The 20,970-nt window shown below is 30.2% G+C and overlaps 1 protein-coding gene across 2 annotated transcripts in view; it reads right to left on the reverse strand.

The window, feature by feature from the left end:
* Window positions 1-18,588, reverse strand: part of LOC135122576 (aquaporin AQPcic-like) — a 33,176-nt gene extending 14,588 nt beyond the window's left edge. Inside the window, exons 1-2 of one of the 2 annotated variants that reach the window (XM_064046844.1) lie at window positions 18,499-18,588; window positions 7,413-7,627 (exon numbers count right to left, since the gene is read on the reverse strand). In XM_064046844.1, the coding sequence (XP_063902914.1) occupies window positions 7,413-7,551 (139 nt within the window). In that variant the 5' untranslated portion in view covers window positions 7,552-7,627; window positions 18,499-18,588. Of the gene's footprint in view, window positions 1-3,324; window positions 3,483-7,412; window positions 7,628-18,498 lie in introns of those variants that run through there. The other variant, XM_064046846.1, reaches the window with a different exon arrangement.
* Between the last annotated feature and the right edge of the window lie 2,382 nt (window positions 18,589-20,970).

Raw genomic sequence — 20,970 nt, forward strand, 5'->3', positions numbered from 1 at the left:
GTAAGTTCGCTGAAAGTATTTTTGTGTGGTTCTTTGATAATTTCAAAAAACAACACCTGTTGCACTATGTTGGCAAAACTGAAACTTTCGTCACACGAAACGTCAATATTTATCAGAGTTTAAACTGTCCAGAGAAAAACGAACAAACATACTTGTGTAATGTGTTTCAAACAAAGAAAATACATGATGATAAAATTTTGAATAATAAACGAGTTATTTTTACAGTGGAAAGCTGAGAGTTTACATAAAATTTATAACAATTTTAGTATTAACTCAAAGACGTTTTCAACTTTTTACCCTCAAACAAGTTTTCAAAGTGTTTTGTTGTCTTCTTGTCAAACTATATTCGTAACACCTTTTAGCTAAGCATTTGTGAATTTATTAATGTAACCCACGTTCTTGTTAAAGTGGAGGATGGAGGAAATCGTATAGGCAGATGGGTTTTATTAAGACTTGCTTTCTCCAGAATTCAAACCTGATTAATGATTACTTTAAATGAAAGTTTTTCTTTTTGTAAAAATAATACTCCTATAATTTATGAACCATACTTGTAAAATCCATCTATTATGCACGTTTTCAGCATGGTGTTACCAATATTAGGCACGAAAGTTTAACGGGAAATATATGACCATCTGGTCTTCGTTTTGGGTATAATGTATGCCAGTCCAGCAGTATTTTTCAGTTACTTACATAATCAACACAATCATAATTTTGTAATAATATAACAATAATGACCATGGCTCAATCATCAAGCAATTCTAAAGTTTAAAAAAAAATTGATTTAGATATATTTTAGAAACATGCCGATTAGGTTACTGGCACCAGGTATGTATACATGATAATTGCTAACTGTCTTAGGTTCTCGATTTAAATCTGTGCATACATGTACTTCAAATGCCTTTTACATACATGCTTCGGTAACCCTTTGTTTTAAAAAGTTTAAAAAACCTTATCGAGAGAGTTTTCACTTGTCGAAGTTTCTGTAGTAGAAAATATTATCGTAAGGAAAATTTTATAATTTTGCACCTACACCAGACAAACATGGTTTTATCATTGTTGATTCTTTTCTTGTTGTGGCTGCGAAACCTGACTTCCACTGTTTACATCCAACGTTCAAATTTAACAATAACAAAGATTTTATATTTTCACCTTTTGGAATGGTAAAATATAAGAGTACTTAATTTGGAACCCAATTATGGGTTATGACCATTTCAAGAATGATAAAAGATCCTTTACATATAGCCTGCAGCATATTTATTAAAAAATCTATTATTGTCAACAACTGAATGAATAGATTTGTTCTGCAAGTAGTATTCAACTTCAGTTGGATTTTGGTAAACACCACCCAGTGCATCCATTAAACTTGTATCTATTAATAGAAAATAATCTCCTATGATAACATGAATTTGAGAAATCTAATTTCCTTGAACTTGTAAGATCTATTAAAGAAAATTGTAAAGGAATATTTATTAAAGAAGGCATATTATGGTTTTGACAGTTTTTATAAAGGTAAGTTGATTTGTGACTTAATTACATTTTGTACTGTCTCTTGTGTTTATTACATAAAATGAACGAGATTATATCAGTTTAATAGTAAGAAAAACCTTACAAATGTATTTAAAAAAGTATAACATTTCACATTAAAATAGTCATTAGACTAACCGCAGATTTTTAAATTATTTAATTTGGTCTGTTACACGTCAAATATTTCCACCAATGGGTGCGAACACCAAGCTGAATTATCCGATGTATAAGTTTCTTTCCCTGAGAAAGTGAAAGGTTGCAAAAGTTCAAGATCGGATCAATCACACTGAAAACGAAATTACAAAAGAGACAGAATTGCGTTTTGCACTAGAATAAAATTATAATATACCCTTGCATAAATTCTCGTTGTTTCAATGTTCGTTTTCTCACCTGATATCTTTTTTTTTTTAATCAATACTCTAATTTGTCGTGCAGTTGTTCTAAAAGTCCACTTAAAATAAAAAAAAACAAATTTTATCAAAGTATATATTAGGACTGATTTATACAAGTGTTAACCTATTCATTTGAATTTTACTTATGTTATGTATTTTTACATACACAGTGTCAATTAACTTGGTTGCTCAAAAAGTGTCACAATTGAATTTGGCTCTAAATCTTTGAAATCATTAGGTTGTTTACTTGGCAACTGCCCCAGAGTTGTAAACTATATTTTAAACTAGGTCTTTAAGCTTCAAATCTTATGTTAGCTGTTCTCTTAAATATATATGTATATGCTAAGTATAAAATTAATCTAACACTTTTGATATAAAATATTATCTATAATGATCTACAAAAGACTATAGAGTTTCAAAAAAATATCTTTTCCGATTCAAAATTCTACTACTGACATTAATCTAACATACTTGAACTTGACTTCAACATGATGGAGTAAAGTCAAACCTGTTTTAAATCAAAAGCTCCCTCAAATTGTCTCGTGACTCGACACCTGTACCTGTGATTACCAGTGTTACATAATGCTTTATTATCAAAACAGTTATTTTCATTTAATCGAAATTTATGTTGCTTAGCAATGTGGAGTATTATTGTAAAAAAAAGATAAAACTTTGACGTAAAAGTTACAATGTCCTTTGATAAGTTTCAACTTTTAACCTATTTAATGTTTCATAACTGATACTGGGTACAAGACATGTAAATAAATTCATTTATGAAATGAGTTTATCCATACTCATAAACAATTCTTGACATTATGTTTATGCATTTGTAATTATAAAAAGTTTAACATCAGATTTATATCAATAAATAAAATAAAGTACCTAATTATAATTTACTATACTTCGATAGCGAAACTGGCAATCTTATTAGATTTAATACAAGTTAAACTCATTTACACAGAGATTATTTTGAGAAACCAAAATTTTTCTAATTCAACATTTTGTTCTGACGTCTTTTGTTTCGATTTAGTAGTCACATTCGAACCTAAATAATTAATCGCTGTATTAGAAGTACAAATTGCGTTCACTCTTACGTACTTCACAACAAACTTCCATATTCATTGTTGACGTTAATTCACTGTCTAATAAACACGTGTATATGCATTGTTGTACTACTCATTAATCTTAACATTCATATTTTGACTTTTAACACAATACATGCAATGGTTTTTGGCAGGTCATCCAGGTTGATTTCTATTGTTAACTCACGTATTAACATACGCTGTTGAAAATTAAAATATTTTTCTTTAATGTAATTTTCACCACATGTGCCCACAAGTGGATAAAAATAAAATAGGTTTCAATGAATTTATTTATAGAAAAGTTGAAGAGCAAAAGTAATATTTACCTTTCACTAATCTCGCCATGTTTATTTTAAGTTATCAGTCTTTATTATAAAACTAAAGAAAAAACTACAGGACGCGTTACACTTCTACCACTGGTGATCACTGACTGATAGCATACTTCTTGTGCAACACTGTCCAACCGCAAAGACAGATTGAACTATGATCGAAGTTTAAAATAAATCGTCCAAAGTTTAAACAACTTTAAGTTCATTTTATCTTTTAGGTTTTTCAGACAAATATACAGAGAGCAAAAATTTTAACGTTCTACATGCTACTGCATAATTAGCACAGACAAACAATCGTTATTGTCCGTCATTAACTATGCCAAAAAAAAAACAAATGAGTGGATTTTAGTGTGGGGAATTCTAATTTTATTACAGTGGCATTGAGAGAGAAAGTTAATGAATTACCTGTAATATTTGCATTCATAACTCTTCGTGTCAGAAAATGCATAGTCACTAGTCTTTGCCTAATCGGTCCAACTTTTCCATAATAGGTACAGCCAACATGTTTACAAAATCATAATTAAATCAGAAAACTGGATAGCCAAGCCTACAGTACTCCACCGGAAATCCATTTGCAAATAAATGATACTTTTTTGTTTTTGACATTAGCGCTTATAAACGCGGTGCCCAAAATAACACGAAACGAAAATTTTGCTTGAAATATCTTATGGCATACCGACGTATTTTCCTTAGCATGCTTTTAAATTTAGTTTCTTAAATTTGAATCTGTGTTGATGGAGTCGAAGGTGGGTAAAATGAACCATCTAGAAACTGCGCCAAATGACTTGCTGTTTGTCTCGACTTATTAGTTCGTGCTACAAGTAAAGGATTATTCAGAAATACCTTGTTTGTAGTTAAAACGTATATAGTAAGAATGTGTCCTATTACATTGTGTTCCTATAAATTCAGACCGTAATTTATGATAGTAATTTGGTTAACTATAATGTCATCATATTTTTTAGACATCAGGTAATATTTTACGAACCGACAACAAAAATGACACGTAAAAGCTGAATATTACCAATGCTTTTCATATAATGATTTTGTTTTTAACAGATATTTATTTAATACGTTATTTCATACACCTGTGTGCTGCATACCTTCAACTAACAAACAACTTCCCGTAATAATTAAACACTGTATCATTAATTATATGTTATTTTGATAGAAATGAACGTCATCCAATGTGTTGTGTAATAGTGCATCTGAAGTATATACTTATCACGCAACGTTTTTCTTAAAATAAATCTGCTGAAACTGAATGGATTCTCTGATTCTCATCACTGAACTTGTTTATGCATTTATCGATCTCTAATTATTATTAAGATCACATTTGAATACAGTCAACACTCTAAGCTACATGAGAACATGACATAAGCAATTAATTTTATTAAATTTTGTTGTTGACACACGTCGTGATATATTTTCTTTTAATTGTAACAACTTAGAACGGAAACAATAACAACCTATTAGATCACACACAAATCAAAATAAAAAATAACACGCTCTGAAGTATATGTTATATCTTGAAAGTTCGCGTTCATTACAGAACAGATCCACCTTATTTTTTAAATAAAAAAAAAAAACAATGGGAACGGGACTAAATCCAGCAAATAGTAGCAACTGCATAGATTTGGAAGTCCGTTCTTGTGAACACTTACAAATAGTTAAACTATATTTTAGCTCTCCTAATGGAAAATGTCAGTTTTTTTATAGTACAATTCACACAACTGAATGTGAACACTATTTTGGAAATTTTCAAAACTACCTGTTTTTGCGTGTTAATATTGGTTTTTTTTCAGTACGATTTATTTAAAAGTATGTCGTATACGTTATATTATATGGTGCATAAAATTTAAGCGCAGGCTTAGTAATATTTTACAGATGGGGACATGAAGAGAGATCTTTATCTTGGAATCATTAAATTAAAACCAGTGTGCATGAAATTTAATCACAATTAAGACATATCTTCGTACTTATTTTGCTACCTTGAGGTTCTGCTTTTAAAACAGGATTTCTGCATCTGACTAGCTTTTATTATCTCTTACATAACAGAAGGTATTTAAAAAATGTCTAACATTCATTTGTCTTTCTGGAATACCTGGGAATTTGATTATAATTTAAGATACTTCCTGTCTACAGAAAAAACTGTTCACACAACATTTATAAAATAAAAATGAAACACAAACTAAAACGTTTTACTGTTCAATAGTATTAGAATTGTCACAAATACATAACGTTTGTTCAATCAATATTCACTGTGCGTGTGAGTAATTAGATAATATGTAATTACGTGCTGTTAACTTTGAGCAGTTGTTTAAAGTAGATATCTGTTTTCTTCTAGGGTCATTTTTTTTAATTTTTAGACACATGAAAAGTGCGTCTGAAGATTTGACAAAGAATAAAACTCCAATTATTAACTTTTAATTATTTGTTATTAGTTATTTGCCCTTCAGTTAAAAAAAGAATTTCTAAGTTTTACACAAATATTTAGTAAAGTTACCAAGTTCTGAATGTTTAATTAATTAGTTTAATAATAAAATCGACAAAAAGAATGACAGTCTTTCACGAGAAACTTTAGCTTAGATTAGTTGATTACCAACCAAGTTACTAAATTTCCATGACTTGCTGGGATCTAAAAACGTCGTGAATGCATTATAGATAAGAATTTTAACGTTGCTTTGAGTCGTTATACAGCAGTCCGCTGATAAAAACTGACACATTATTTTTCTGTTTTTAACAAATATTGGATAACAATGCTTTTATCTGTAAAACTAGATACTCCAGTAGTGTCTTGTGACAAAGCGGCTAATACAATTCGTTAGTCGACTCGACAACTTTTTTTATATTTTTATTGAAGATTAATGGTTTGAGATTAACGAAAATTACCAATCCGAAACTAAAGTTGGAAACTGTGACACTCGACCTCTGTAAATGAACTTTGATTTTTGCTAAATATAGATTGGGCTTACTGCCCCTATTTTTGCTCACTAGGTCACAAATTTTAGTTAAAACATATAATTTGACTTTGAATTATCGATTTGATAATTTTACATTTGAATGGCATGTTTTGACTTATGAAAAAGAACCGAAGACTCCTTTGAAATATATAAATAGTAAATAGTTATTTAAAAATTGGACTGTGGTCCAACCAAGCATGACGTCAAGCGGGCTTGTCTTTGTACTTGACCAATGACTTTGTTTTTAGTTCAAAAATATAAATACGTGTTCGCTATTTCCACGCGTTAAGATTTTATATAAACGCACACTCTTTATTTTTAGATTTTTATAAAATAAGTCGCTATAATAATTTTATTACTTAAAACCTTGCCAGAATTGTTGTGATAGGTCGCCGAGAACCATTGTCGCAAATTATTTATGTCATAATTTGTTGTTAAGTAATAGTGTGTCCAAAAATATACTTCCCACAAAAATTATCGCACCACTCTCAAAATTTAATATAAGTATTTCCAATTTAAATATATGTAAAAAAATTATATCGGTCGAAATCACATTAAATGTTGTCATTACTTGGCACTGTCTTGCATACATTTATCCCTAATATGTACATGTAGTCCAGTTCACTAGAACTGGAGGTGGTGCGATAATTTTTGTGGGGAGTGTATAATAAGAAAATTGTCATTTTTGAAAATATGTGTGCCTCTGAAATTTAACCTAATTCATAATTCTGTTATATTTTTTCAGTACGCGCAATTTTCGAAGTGAGAGTGAACTACCGTCTTAAGAACAATGTCAGAGAAATTTATGCAATCGCAGTTCGAAGGAAATTTACAATAATAAAAAAATATTTCAGTTGCTTGAAAACCGATACATTTTTGTAAAAAAGAAAAACCAGTAGACATGTGTATCCTTGACGTTCTAAACAAGTACCTAAATTAAATTAAGATTTAAAATGTTAGAACATCAATTTACAAATAAGTGACCAAATAACAGGCGAGCTTTAAGTAATTCACGATCACTGTAATACCACGCCCTGAAACTTGGCGTGTTGTAGGCTTTTTATGTAATTAAGCTTCTTCACCTGACAAGATTTGCATCGTCCACCTAATTCTAAAAATATTTACCTTCTTGTTTGATTGGCTCCGGTGCTATCCATTTGTTGGGTTCAGGTGTTGTGGCGATTCCGGGTGGAGCTACAATCAAGGAGATTCCGGGTGCTGGAGCACCAGGACCATTTTGTGCCGAAAACTGGCTATCCAACATTTTGAAGATGTTGTGAACGGCAACAGCAACAGATGGATGTACTTGAGATGAATGCGTGTTGAACTATGTTGACAGACTGCAAAAAAAAGAAATAAAAATGTAAGAGGCCTCACAATGGATGCTATCACAGTACAATTTATGACAATTTAGTAACAATTTTAATGCCACGAAGTCACGAATTATTATTAGTAGTGAATATTTATTCTAGCATTTCGCTATTATTACTGTTATCTTGATTATTAAACGTCAGTTACATCCGAAAAATAATTAATTATATTGGTCAAAACAAAGGTGGATTTAATCGCATTTTCTAGATTTTTTATGTATCACCGTTAGAATATTAAAGTTAATCTTCTTCTGAACAGAAACATATTTAATATGTTTATTCACCTGTTATGGATTATAGATAATGGTGAGTTGGTATGCTGATGTCTTCTTTTATTTCCGATTTTAATTAGATAACATGGTTGAATAAATGAAATTTCGTGTATTTATTAACACGGTTATCTACAAATACTTATTATGGCCATAATTATATAGTGAATAAGAGCAAAAAATAGAAGAAAATGCACAAAAAAGTTGGTAACGTATAATTAATTCATTCTCTTCCAAATCTAGATTCATGTTCTTCAGATATAACTCTACATATCAAAACACAAGGTGTTTGACACAGTTGTCGTGCTAGCGAAGTAATAATCTGTCTCCATTATTCAATTTACGTGGGAAAAATTTTTGATCCGTCAGTTTTACATTCTTTCAATTAAATAAAACTTACTTGTTTATTCTTACACTACAAAACGACATCGTTCTATTCATTATCCCATTCAACAAAAATTTATGACTGCATCGCAAGAAATTATCATTCCTGAAAAGGCTAATACAATTTGGTGCAAGTAAGAAGCTCAACAGAAGTTTCCACTGCAGTAATACATTAAATTTGTGTGCGCAATGGTAATAAAAAAGTCCAAAAATAATTCCTTATCTAGTAATAAATTTATTTATTGACCTATGTTAGATTCGGGAAGTAATTTTATTCAATCACTAAAAATAACTAAAGCAAGTATTTCTGTAACTATGAAAATATCAATTTCTTCTTAAAAGTTGTTTCCGACTTTCATTACCTTTGTGTATGAAAAATTTAATGAAAACTTCACCCTGCACTAAAAAATAAATATAAAGGTGTATCTTCCATTTAACGCTAACTTTACAATCAAGTTCTTGTTACTTTTGTGACTACTGTAACCTTTGGGCCCAACACTCTCAAAACGTCCTAATGTTGGTTTTCGAACGCTTGTTTTTATTATGTATGAATAAGAATGTGCGTCCTTCTAATCTGCAGCTGAACAGTATTTTTTCAACATCTGTCACCGTTCATTCGAAATTCTTTAGAATGTATCCTTTCTGAGCTATAAATCAGTGAACTTAGCTTATTTGATTTTAAAATCTAAACGATGTTTTGTGCTTTTTCTAGATGACTTCTTCGTTGAAGCTTTGTCATAGCTAATACTTAGTCCAATTTACCGCAGCAGCTAAATTAGGAAAAAATGGAACAAGACCCCTACAGTTGACATTTTTTTCTAGCTCCAATGATGTCTTCAGCTATCATTCTGTTCAAAAGATTATTCCATGACTACTTAAATTATAGGTACTACACGATGACATGTGATCAAAAATAAATAAAACCAAATGTATGGTACCTGTTGTTTGAAGTGAGTGAGTAAGCACAGCATAAAATTTACCTCGTTTTTAATATGCAAAGATTAAGAAAAGCAACGCTATAACAAAGAGTCTCCTGTTTTCTATATGGGGCTAGGTTAATAATCTATACATATAAAATTGTTTGTCCTGACTGACTGATTCATCAACGCAGAGCCTAAACTACTGAAGCTAGAAACATGAAATTTGGACAGTAGTTTCCTTTTGTGATGTAAACATCCACTAAGGAAGGAACTTGGGAAATTCCACCCCTAAAAGGGTAGGAAGGGGTGGAAAAGTTTGTACAGGAACACAATTTTCTAACTACTTCTGTTGTTAATATTTACGTGAAACTTGATATTAATGCTTTTCAACACAAATAACCAAACACGTATTTCACCATTTTCCGAAATTCAACCCCTAAGGGGGTAAAAAGTGGTGGCTAAATTTGTCCGGGAAAACTACTTCTGTTGTACATTTTCACGTGGAACTTGGTATTAATGCTCTTCAACACATATAATGAAACACGTATTTCAGCATTTTCCAAGATTCAACCCCTAAAGGGGTGAAAAGTGGTAACTAATTGTGTATGGGAAAAATATTTCTGTTGTAAATTTTTGCGTGGAACTTGATATTAATGTTCTTCAACACAAATAATGCAATGCGTATTTCAGCTGTTTTTGAGATTCTACCCCTAAGAAGATCAAATGAGGTAACAAAGTTTATATGAGAAAAAATATTTGTTTGGCGATTTTTACTTGAAATGTTGTATTAATACCCTCCAACACATTTGTTACTTGAAATTTGGTAATCATGTAAAATTGTCTTGACTGATTTTAAATTTTTGTTGATATTTATCCCCAACGGAATATAATTTGGGTGGAAATGTGAGAAACAGGAGAAGTTAAATTTTAATCCAAACGTGGTTAAAAATCAAAGTTTAAAATAAGTAGTTAAATATCTTTTTCGCATATTAGACGTAGTAGGATTATTGGAAAAATCAGTCGCAAGCCATCGAAATTTAAGAAGTTGTATGGAAATAGGGAGGGCGCGACGTCATCGGGTAAGCGACTGCCACGCGAACGCGGTCTGCGGTCGGTTTTATGTCACGAATTTTCAGGGTATTTCTCCCCAAGTATTCTAATTTTGTGTTCCCGTGTATGAAAGGAGGCAGCTGTAGCAAAAAATTTCCTTGAATTCTCCTGAAAGAAACCCAAACAGGCGATGACAGCTACCCTCAATACCGGAGAAGAGGTCCCGCGGATGGTGGATTCACGGTTGAATTCCATGGTGTAACCCTAGATAACAGATGGGTGGTATCATACAATCCAGTTTTGTCTTGAACTTTTGCTGCTCACATCAACATAGAGTATGGTAACTCTGTAAAATCTTTTAAATATATATGCAAATATGGTAATAAGGGATCCAACCAGGATTATTTGGTCTTGAAAATGACAATGATGAAGTCAAATTATATGAAAGTGGTCGATATATTAACAACTGGAGAATCCTGGCCTTTCCTATACATGAACAATTTCCAGCGGTTTTTCATCTCGCATGCACTTGGAAAATGGCCTGCTGTCTATTTTAATCCTAACGACTTTAATAATGTAACTGAAAAGTTAAATAATTCACAGAAAACTACTCCTCTATCATTTTTTGAGCTTTGCAAAACGGATAATTCTGCAAAAATCCTTCTTTATGTAGAAGTACCTTCATATTATGGAAAAGTACCAAATTTGAGAGATGAAAACGTGAAAACAATGTTGATGGTGGGCCGGGAGTCAAAAGAGATCAAGCTTTGGGTAGAGTGTACACCGTTCACCCTAATAACGCCGAATGTTTCTACCTTGATCCTCTTCTTCATGCAATGAGAGGGCTAACATAATTCTCGGATTTAAAAACTATTGATAGTGTCGTTTATTCCATATACCAGTCATCATGCAAAGCTTTGGGTTTGTCAAGTTCAGTCAGAGTGTCAAGAGAGTGTTCAGATTATAAATGAAGTGTACAACAAGTGTCTGATTTCCATCCACGGTGCTGTCTTTAGGAAGACAATGTTTAGAGTACCATGGTTTACCTCAGCCTGTAAGACGTAAAGAAGTCATACAAAACAGAGAGTATCTCAGAGAGATTAGCTATGACATACTTTTATAGGCACAACGAAAGTTTATTAAATATAGAATAATATCAAATTTACAACCAAGTTAGATAGGTCAGGTAAACGTTTGTTTTTACATGGCTGCCTACAGCCATTAGCGACAAAAATATCCAAATATAACTTAACTTTTTCAAAGAAATATCCTTTAATTTAAAACATGACTTTTAATAAAATCGACAAAAGATAACCCAAATTACATCCAATAAAAATTTCAGCTCTGAATCTTTACTCAAATATAAGTTAACATGGGGTATAAAATTTAACATGGAAATCCATATGGCCACGCACTGTATTATACTCCTATGTTATAAAATAGCGTTGGTTCATCCCCCCCCCCTCGTATTTAAAAATTCACGGAACTGTTAACTCCAAACTTTCAGTCCTTATTTCACCCACCTAGGGGTAATGGTTGTTTACATTACGAAGGAACTTTCTGTCCAAATTTCGTGTTTCTAGCTCCAGTAGATACGTTGATGGATCAGTCAGCCCGATGATAAACACTTTTATATATTGTTATTAATGAAGACTGCACAAACTTAAAAAGTAATAAAATTGAAATAAAAAAAAAATCAGGGGATGAAAAATAATATGTCCTATTGCGAAATCCACGCAAGCGGAGCTGCGGGTAACTGCTAGTATAATATAATGATAATAAAAAATTATCAGTAACGCTTAAGAAGTGTATGTAGAATATAACGTAAAATAAAAGTCTAAGATCTTTATACTTTTATCACAGAGATGCAATTATCAATTCAATAATCTCGTTAGAGTTATTTGAAATCCATCTAGTCTTATGAAGCAAATTTTAGGACAGCTAATAAACGTCATTAAATTAAAATTAAAACTAGACCATAGCATTAAATATGGTATTGAAGCCACAAAATTTCACAATTTTAAATTGTCTCAAGAACAAAATTTAAATAATACATCATATAACCACATCTACCAAATTTGGTGTCTACAAGGCTATTACCGTCTATGTACAGTTTTAACTCTGCTTATAGTTCAGATTTTCATGAGAATAACTCTTATTTAGCCATATTGAATTAAATTTTCAAAACATATTTTTGTAAGTATTTCGATTTTCGTAATGAGAAACGGCAGATAAGAGATTTGCTTATTTGCTTATATCCCCACAAAATAAAAGTTTAACTATCTTAAAATTTTGTAACTTTGCAAACAAACTTTAAGTCCGCTTGTTATGATAGACTTAAACAAAACGATTAAATTTTCAAATCATCGTTTTTCTCTTTTGTTTAACGGTTTATCTTCTATTACAACTGACAAAAAGGGAGCATAGCATACGTAAGTACCATACGAGGCTGGAGATCAAACGGTCTATGACAGTATGAAAGGAGCATACGTTATTTTCGTTCTGTGTTGTATATAATTATATTTTATGTATGTAGTTATGTCTATCGTCTGTTAACAAAACATTATCCTAATTTTTCAATTTTACAAACACATTTTCTAATTTTCACTTAATTATTTAAATCACAATAAAACGGAAACTATATTTTAGAAATAATTTTGTAATTATATTTATTTAAAACTGACAAGATTAACTTTCATATTAGTAATCGTGCTGAACAAATTCAAGTTTAATCTTCCCGTGCTTCCTTCAAAAGGAAAAAATTTCGATAAACAAAATGTACAATCTAAAGTGTAACACTGTACTCATCTTTCTTATCGATATATTTATATTTGTAGATATAATACCTAGATTCCTAGATAAATAATAAAAATAACCTGTTGAATAACACGGGAAGAAAAGTTCTAGGCTAATAATAATGTTTCCGATTCGAATGCCCTTATTTACTTTACGATGATTCCTTTTTTGTCATACATCTTTAACTGAACATCGGTAATAAACTTTTTAAGCTTTTTTATAAATGGTGTTATACTCCTCATAAGTTTCAATTTTATTTAGAATAACGTTCAATCACCAAAAATCATCCTGTGTGTTTTTAGCTGTATTTGTTATTTCCTGTTATAAGTAGCAATAGGTACTACAAGAAACAAAACTTACTCGTCTAGAGCCAACTTGAGGACGGTATCTTAAGATTACACCATATCATCAAACTCGATCCATACGCTACGAGGGGACCGAAAAAAAAATTATCGAGTTCGGTTACCTATAACTAAAACAAATAATTTTTTTTTTGCTAGTTATACTTTTGAGTCTATTGTTAGTTCAGCACAGTTTTGACCTTCTAAGTTCATTAGTTTGTTTTTAATAAAAAATAGTTTTTTGCATTCCAAGACCAGAAACTAAGTAAGCTTTTACGAATACGAGCGAGTTTTGAGTTCTAAAAGTGTTTTTAAATTTTCAAAGCTTGAAACCAATAGTTTCCCTCGTATACCAAAGTATCTTACCTTTTGCAAGTTTTACATATAAACTATAGGTTTGCACAGACAGTGGGCTTTAAAACAATAAACAAATTTTATGATACAGAAAACAAGATAAGCTTATAATTAATTTTATCCACTTATAGGTATTAATCTGTAATATTCGTTAAAGATAAAGAATAAATCTGATATTTAAAAATTTTAGAAGCTTTATATTACTTTGGTTATTTTTCTTCCGGTCTCAGTAGTTTAATAATAAAGCGTCTAACTTTAAAAAATAATAATTATCATTTATTTTATTATACTACTATAATACTAACCACAACTATTAATATTTTTGTGACACTATAACTTCCTTTCTTATAGTACATAAGTGTACTGAATCTGGCTTGCGTGACATATTAGAATAACTAAATTTAGCACTGTAACATCAAAAAAAATTCTTCTAGTTTAACGGTGCTATTGAGCAGAATGTATCTCTTGTCCTGACTGAAGTAAAAATATTTACTACGACCTACGAAGTTATCAACCTTTCAAAGGAGTCTTACATAAATCATAAATTTTGGTTCTACTACTTTATTTTTTAAAATGACCTTAACATGTTGAAATAAAATAAAGATTCTTAAATCATACCTAAATGTTATGCTGCAAAATTAAACTGAAATTTTGTTAATAAAACTTTGTGGTAACATCATCATTTTTCTTATTAAGTCAAATATATTGTTACGAAAGAAACTCATACGCCGCCCCGGTACGACGCCTTCTAGTATGATGACTCATCGTCGATGACGGCAGCGGGGCAGCGTTCGTTAAATAAAAACCTGGAAACGAAAGTCGCGATGGGGAATCCAGAAAGACCTCGACTGCGGAACTTCTAGTATGGCTTTAAATAGAGGGCACTTTCGGCTACGAGTCAGTCTCAAGCAACAAGAGTAGTCCAGACAATGCGAGAAGTAGAGTTTAGTCAAATCCATTCCAGTCGGAATTATTGCATACATAATCACTGTGTTTGAATTACTAAGAAATAAATTGTTGAGGTTTAGCCACGCCGATTTTAAATTACGTTCAACGTAACAATATTTATCAGTTTTGATACGTACTGTGTTAACATTCTAGTCCTATAATTTCAGCAAAGTTAAATAACTAAGCAATTTTTGACTGTATCAATACAGAAATTACTATTCATTAATTATTTAAATATTCTAATGTGAATTGTAAATTTTAAATTTAAATTTTGTTTAAGATTAAAAACATTTAAGATGAAGTCTGCCACGGCGTAAGTCTCATACCAACTGTCTGTTAAATTGCCATTTGTTCCAATTGTTATAAAATTTCTCATGTTGATGACAAACAAATTTCGAAGTTTATCAACTACTGTGGAACTCAACATATATACCAATGTTGCCAACTACAAATATGAAACTTATTGGACAGTCGATATTTAAATAGTGAATAAGAATTAGCGGTGTAGTTTATAAAAAAAATCTATTAACAATTTATACAGAATGTTTGTAAAAAGATTTAATTTATTAACAGCCACATATAACAATGTGGATGCAAACTGCGTTTTAAGACTGTTGCTTAACCACCCACTCATCATCAAACTCTAGTAACCATTACATTGGAAATTAATAAGTTTTATTGTAGAGGCGTATCCCATTAACTTTTTTTGCATGCCTAATTCTAGAATCTTGATCTTTTTGTATTATCCAGTTTACAAATGTGACCTTTCCCAACTAAACATATTTCATCATTTCATCATATAATTGTAAAATCAATAGTATATATAATTAACAAATTATGATTCATGAAAACATTGAAATGCTTGCTGGTTAATTATAAAACAGTTGCTAGATTAATTACGAGGACTGTAATTACATTTTTTTTATTAAGTTCAAATTAATAAATTTAGAACAATTAGGCAATATAAAACACATTCAGTTTGTTTAAATTGAACAAGTGAATATAGATTAAAAATGCAGTAACAAATAATCAGATGGTAACATGTATTATCAGGAAGTGTAACTTAAATAAACAAAATAAAATGTTGTTAATGTTAATGTTAAAATTGTTTATAATAAAAATTACCACAAATTATTAGAAAAAAAATGAAAATATTTTATTATTTATTAATGAGTACATTTACATTACTAAATCGATACTCGTACATAGATCATAAATGATGCATGTTCTACACGGGCTACAACTTCCAACGTTCCAAACCCTTAACACCAAATTGGGCGTAAACACAACTGTTGAATTTTTTGCATTGGTTAATACCTAATATGTGTCGGTCAATGCTTTTTGAACCATTAACTGTGAAACACACACTTGTAGATGGTATTAAGTAATACCGAGAATAAAGGAAACAAGTTGAAATGAGTCGCGTAAAAAAATATTTGAATTCTTACAAACAGAAGCTTGAACCATACGGGAAACCTCCTAGTAGTACTTATGTCTAGTAAGCTGACTTCGACCAAGAGGAATAAAAACTCAACCAAAGACACCTATAGACAGAATTTTCGTATTGTCAGATTACCCTCAATTTGAATATTTGTCTTGAAAATGGGGCGATCAAAGACAATAAGTCTTCAAAAACCCATGGCTGTCTTTGATCGTGCTTTTTATTGTTCTCTTCTTTATATAACAGTTTTTCACAAAAAAGGGTGTTTTTTTTTAATCTATGTGACATATTTCAAAAACGTGTTTACATAAAAATACAAGAACTGAACAAAGTCGATTTTATTTCTAAATCAGCTGCCAATTTAGATAAACAGATAACTGTACGACGACTAGACAGTCTCAACTAAATATAACTGGCGAAGAAAATATTTTGTGATTTTCATGTTTCAACTACACTTGCGAGCATTGAAATCGGGCCACACAAATCGGGCCACTATTCACATCTGAATTTGAATCAAATTTTCCACCGAACTATATTACACTTTAAGAAACTAAAAAGCCATTAGACAGACCAGATGTTTGTCTTTAAAACAGAGTTACGAAAAACTTCATGAAATTGTTTTGCAATATTCCTTTTTGAGCAAAAAAGAAAATTGTTTAATAACGAAATCAACAATTTAAAGAAGAAAAGGATGTTAATATTCGATGTTGCCACCCCTAGCTCTAATAACCGCTCGCATTCGTCTATTCATTGACTCAATTACGGTGACAACAACTCCTTGCTGAATATTAGCCCATTCTTCTTCAATAGCTATTCTAAGCTCTTGGAGTGACCTAGGAGCCGAGATCCTATCTCTAATTCATCGTTTAAGTTCATCCCACAGATGTTCTACAGGATTCATATCCGGGCTACGTGCTGGCCAATCCAAACACGCTATACGCTATATTTGAATAGTGACCCGATTTTAATGCTCGCAAGTTTCTAATGTTTGTATAGGTTCATCGTTCATATTTTTTAAATACAATTTTACTAATAATATTTCTATAACATTATTTTGATTTTTTAATTTTCAGCAAAAAAAACATTCACCAGCAAGGCTACACAGTTGTATCTCGAATCATGATCACTTTACTTCAACACTCCAACCTTATTAGGCAACAAATTATAAAATTATAGGTATATGTACGTAGGTATTTATAAAACATCTAATTATGAAAAGAATTTTTGTTATTTACTGTGACGTTAGCTTTATTTTTAACATTTCAAGCTCTAGGCTGAGGAAAATTTGTTAGGCTTTCGGTTTCTCTCGGTATGTTTGCAGTTTCCAGAACAGCATCTTCACACTGCACTGAAGTTAGTGAATGCTAGACAAAATGTATTTTAAAAACAGTTTAAATATTTAAAATCTTACATGTAGTTGATATTACACATAAATCCAGTGAAATATAATAATTAGAATAATAATAATACTTGTAACATGTAACAAATAATCACAACCAGTAAATACTGTACTATTTTCGTATTTACGTTTGTTTTCAGTTTATTTCCTTAGTAATTTTGACTTCAATTTAAAAAAAAAAACACTGTTTTATTTGTTATAAGTTATAAGACTGTATCATTACTATTGTATAATAAAATTTATACATTAGTGCCTTTGTTTTTAAGTTAAAAAAAAATGTAATTTAACCCGTTGTACATATAAGTATTTTTATTTTACCCTCCAATAACAAAACAATGAAAAACTATGTACCAAATAAATTCCTCCCTACCGTAGAATTTAAAACGATTTGCCATGAAAACAGTAAAACTGCGACGACTGTCAAACATTTTCAAAATATATTGTAATTTCCTTGGACTAAAACTATGGGGTTGACCTGTTCTGAGTACATATACACGAAAAATTTGTACTATTTTTTGATGTTATATTTAAATTTCAAGATTTATTATAATTTCAACAATTTTCATAAAAGTAGTTTGTTCCTATGACGACAAATACAAAATGAATCTTTTTATCTCCTACATATTTATACGTATTGTCAATGAAAACCAAAATAAAAATATAGGTGCTATATAATCACAATTAGAAAATTTCTATTAAAAAATTGACGTTGCGTTTATGTAGATAGCAACTTGAGAAAACTACAGATAATTATACCATCTTTATAAAGAAATCAGGTAAGAACATGCGCTTATTTACAATTTCCATTAGTTATTAACATGTCTGTTTAAACATAGTAAATATTTAGGTATTTAATAAATAGATCACAATTCAATAAGTGTTCAAACTCTATTGCACTTCAAAGCTCTTTGTTAAAAAAATAAAAGGATTCTTACTTACCACTTGCTTCTATAATAATAATTACACAATGAATTAATACATTCACAGGAAATTAACTAACAAGAAGAACTTTGTTTTCCACCAAAGCTTACAATAAAATAAACACATTAAAAGCTCGCTACAGCTTTTATCCTTTCTATGACTTTCTCGCTCTATCCTCAGTTATCTACTATCGCCGGTCACGATAATAATCATTTTTATTTCGCTGCTGCGCTATATGTAATACCAATAAATTAATTCAATTAACTTGATTTCCATTTTTCACCTTAAAAAAAAGGACTGAATAACAAAACCATAAACTGACGTATTTTAAATAAGAATAAGATACAACAAAATAGTGCTTAGCTTAAAATTTTCTATGACAAGTCTAACGGAAAAAATTAAATTTACGTGTGTACAGTTCAAAACACATGCATAAAACACAACAAATTTTTATATCAGTCTTACCGATTAATAAATAAATTCAGTTGAATTGTTAATACAACCATCTCAGCTCTTAATTTTATTTTCAAATAATTAATATAGATATTTAAAAACTATCACATTACCAAACGCGATGATAAAAAATGTATGTATAGAACTTTATCAAGATTTGAACTTGTATATGTATTTATATGGATTATTAAATTCACATGCAATTGTACTGCAACAAAGGAAAGTCAATTTCCCATTATTCGTATTAAAAAACTCTAATTATGACCCCTCCTTTTTTATTTAACACAAACAAAGCAGTTAAAATTGTACTATTTAATTTAGATCAAAACAACTAAATCATATTTTGTTTTTTGATTTGACTTTCTTTATGTCAAAAGTTGATCACTCGCTAGTAACCCGTAGTTCTACTTAGCACAAATGCGTCTAAATAAAATACCACAGAGAACAAAGACAGATTTGTGAGAACAAAATAAACCCATTGAAAAAGAGAACAAACAAAAAAACTACAATTTAAGAAACAAATCATTGTTTGACCTTAAAAGTCGGGGATTACCGACTCATCCAATTAAATATGTGGTCATAATTAGATTGTATCAGATTGTATCGCGCGCTACACTTCCAGCTGAAATACATAAACAAGAATTTGAAAAATCTTTAAATGTCACTTATGAATGACGAACAATGACAAACACTAATGCCGCGTATTTTATACATTAGTTGGTTGCCACCTTTAAAATAAATTGAGTTTTCCAATAAACATTATGGTGTACCAACAACAACATCATCTGTATAGCACTATACCTATTGATCTTTTTATTAGAATGCTTTGATTGAAAAATTATAGAGTTACCTCGAATATAACGTTAAGTTACGTTTTACCATCCATTAAAGTAAAAGTGTTTCATTTTTGTACTACATAATGGTAATTTTTTCCTCGTTAGTTTCTTCGAAAACACACTTTAGCTGTAAATTACCTTACGTTGTACATGAAACTCCGAAAATGTACACTTATTACTCATTGAGGACAGTTCTTAATTTACGATTTTTAAATATTAGTACAAATACGACTTATATTGGTTAAAAAGAGGCAGGGATTTTGAAATATACAAAAATATTGTAAAAGATCTTCAGAGTTTCTAGAAGACTGGTCGCAGTTATTTTTAAATAATTGGAAGTTTCCCATTTTTAACTTCCTTTGAAAATATGAATGTTTATTTTGTACGAAACACGCAGTCCATAGCATATTCCATAGTTAATTTTTTTGTAAATTCAGCTGTATTTTTTATAACAATGACGGTAACACTACTTGTAGATGTAATGGTGTAGTTAAATGATTATTTTTTCATTCACTGAAACTTCCCGTTTATTTTACTTTCCATAGCAACAAAGTCGATAGATATTTCCTATCAGGCACAACTGCCATTTTGTGTCACACCAACGTCAAAACAAGTTTGTTTCTCAATAGTAGCCTTAGTATTACCACGTTGGTTAAAAAAAATATTTTAATTTTTTAATATTTAATTAATATCCTTTATTTAAGACATAACAACTTTGTAACTTTTTGCGATTAATTACATCGTTGTAAGTTTATTACGATTTTTTGGGATACTTTTATAGAGACAATATGTTGGTGAGATTGCTATACTAAATAATTGTATATCTGCATAATAATTTGCACCAATCTTAGTAGTCTAGGCAAAAAATATTTGATCTATCGACCACATTTAATAGACACAGAATGTTATGATCTAAGTATATTTTTTATTATTTGTTTTATAAATCAATATATTCGCAGCACTAAAATAGTAGTTACACCAGTATCTAGTTTGAGTATGAAAACAACAAGTATTTATTTGGTTTGTAAAATTATATACACATATTTTCAAATTTTCGAGACGTAGGTGATTTTGCACATATTTCGAGTACTTACCTACTCACTTCTGACTAAAGAATCGTGATTAATTTTTTCATTGTTATGTTACTTATAATATAATCATACTTATGCTAACCTTAAAACATTTGCAAAATTTCAAACCA

The sequence above is a fragment of the Zophobas morio genome, unplaced genomic scaffold (assembly GCF_036711695.1).
Source record: "Zophobas morio isolate AGI-343-1 ecotype UQ-CSIRO unplaced genomic scaffold, CSIRO_AGI_Zmor_V1 ptg000005l, whole genome shotgun sequence".
Classification (NCBI taxonomy): domain Eukaryota; kingdom Metazoa; phylum Arthropoda; class Insecta; order Coleoptera; family Tenebrionidae; genus Zophobas; species Zophobas morio.